This window comes from Propithecus coquereli, unplaced genomic scaffold (assembly GCF_000956105.1).
Source record: "Propithecus coquereli isolate 6110/MARCELLA unplaced genomic scaffold, Pcoq_1.0 Scaffold68, whole genome shotgun sequence".
NCBI lineage: Eukaryota > Metazoa > Chordata > Mammalia > Primates > Indriidae > Propithecus > Propithecus coquereli.
In genome coordinates this window covers 6,981,626-6,983,383 of record NW_012152840.1, presented here as the reverse complement: position 1 = coordinate 6,983,383, position 1,758 = coordinate 6,981,626, and the positions used below count along the sequence as shown (strand labels likewise).

General features: G+C 37.9%; 1 protein-coding gene across 1 annotated transcript in view; it reads right to left on the bottom strand.

Annotated features, from left to right (window-relative positions):
* The window catches only part of TBC1D31 (TBC1 domain family, member 31), a 79,426-nt gene that overhangs the window by 67,983 nt on the left and 9,685 nt on the right, over nucleotides 1-1,758 (bottom strand). Inside the window, exon 4 of the mRNA XM_012660845.1 lies at nucleotides 215-393. Coding sequence (XP_012516299.1) covers nucleotides 215-393 — 179 coding nt within the window. The remainder of the gene's footprint in view (nucleotides 1-214; nucleotides 394-1,758) is intronic.

Sequence of the window (1,758 nt, the reverse complement as noted above, 5' to 3'; positions counted from 1 at the left end):
AAAAAATAAATAAATAAAGCTCAACAAGTCATAAATTGTAGCCAAAGGCAATACCTTTAATTGTGTTGGTCTCTTTGCTTTGCTTGTTGCTGAGTTACGAGAACATAGCTATGTGGGACAAAGTGAATCATTGCTCTTATGTCATCCGTAAATCCTGCTGACCAAGAAATCAGCCCAAGAAGCACAACAGGCCAAGATGTACCCCCGCACTGACCTTTTGTATACCCACAGACTGGCGAATATTCAGCTTTCTTTTTCTCTGAAAGGTATCCAAGTCCCATAATTGTGCTGTATCAGAAGAAGTAGTGATGGCATATTTCCCTGATGCATGCACAGAGATGGAAAATACTGATGATTCATGTCCTCTCATCCAGCTAACTAGCTCCTTGGTGACTACGGCAAAAAGTAAAATTGTTATCCAGGTAAAACATTATACATCTATATACATCTATAAATAACATTATATATATAAACAGTATCATGAACTGATTCAATTGATGGCTAGGTATTATATGAGGCACCTCATTAACAGCTACAAAATGGAAGTCTGTGGCTAATTGATAAAGTGTAACATGAGACATGTTAGTAACACATATATCACGGAGATATCAGGAGATGAGGGTGACAAAGGGTTTGATGAAGAATAGGCTTGAATGTGATGCTAGTGAGTTTGGGCTTTCTGTTGTGGGCAATAATTTTATGTACAAAAGTACCATATATGGGCTGAATGTGGTGGCTCACGCCTGTAATCCTAGGACTCTAGGAGGTCGAAGGGAGAGAATAGCTTGAGGCCAGGAGTTCGAGACCAGCCTGAGCAAGAGCAAGACCACTGTCTCTACAAAAATTAGAAAAATTAGCCAGGCGTTGTGGCATGTGCCTGTAGTACCAGTTACTTCAGGTAGGAGGATCACTCAAGCCCAGGAGTTTGATGTTGCAGTGTGCTATGATGATGTTACTGCGCTCTAGCCTGGGAGATAGAGAAAGACACTGTCTCAAAAAAAAAAAAAAAAGTACCGTATCTGCTCTGTGTTTCAGAAACAGCACTTTGAGAATATACGGTAGAGGGGAAGACAGCGGATAAGACGACTAGTATATATGTAGCTGTAATAATCAAAGCAGGAGATAAGGAGGGCCTAAACTAAAAAAGTAGCAATGGAGATACGAAAACATTCAGGAGTTATTAAGAAGAAATAACAAAAAGTTTAGTGATCAAGTCAATGTACTGAGATAAAGGAGGAGTTAAGATTCCAATGGTTCTACTTTAGTTATATAAGCAGATAGTGACACTATTAACTGATATAAGAAATACGCGAGGAGGAAGAGATTTAGCAGTGTGGGAAAAAGATAATAAATTTGACTTTTAAAATTGATTCTGAGGTGCTTGTGTGTGTAAGCAGAGGAAATAGTCTAGTAGGGAAAACAAAAACTATTCCTGATAATCACCACTGGGTGGTAAAATTATAGGTGATTTTTGTCTTTACACTTCTCTGCATGTTAGTTTTCTGAGGTAGGCATGTTTTACTTTTATAATCAGAAAATTTCCTCCAGAAAGATGGAACTGAGGACAATAAAAAAGCAAGGTATAAATCTTCAAAACATTGAGATACAAAGTAGGTCAAAACTGAAGCTAGAGGGAACAGACAAATCCCTTAGGGAAACAGCGGTGATTTCCAAATATCAGTATAAAGTTTGGCATTAATGGTCTATTTTTCACTGGTCTTCAGTGAAATGAGAAAAATAAGAATACTGCAGTGATTT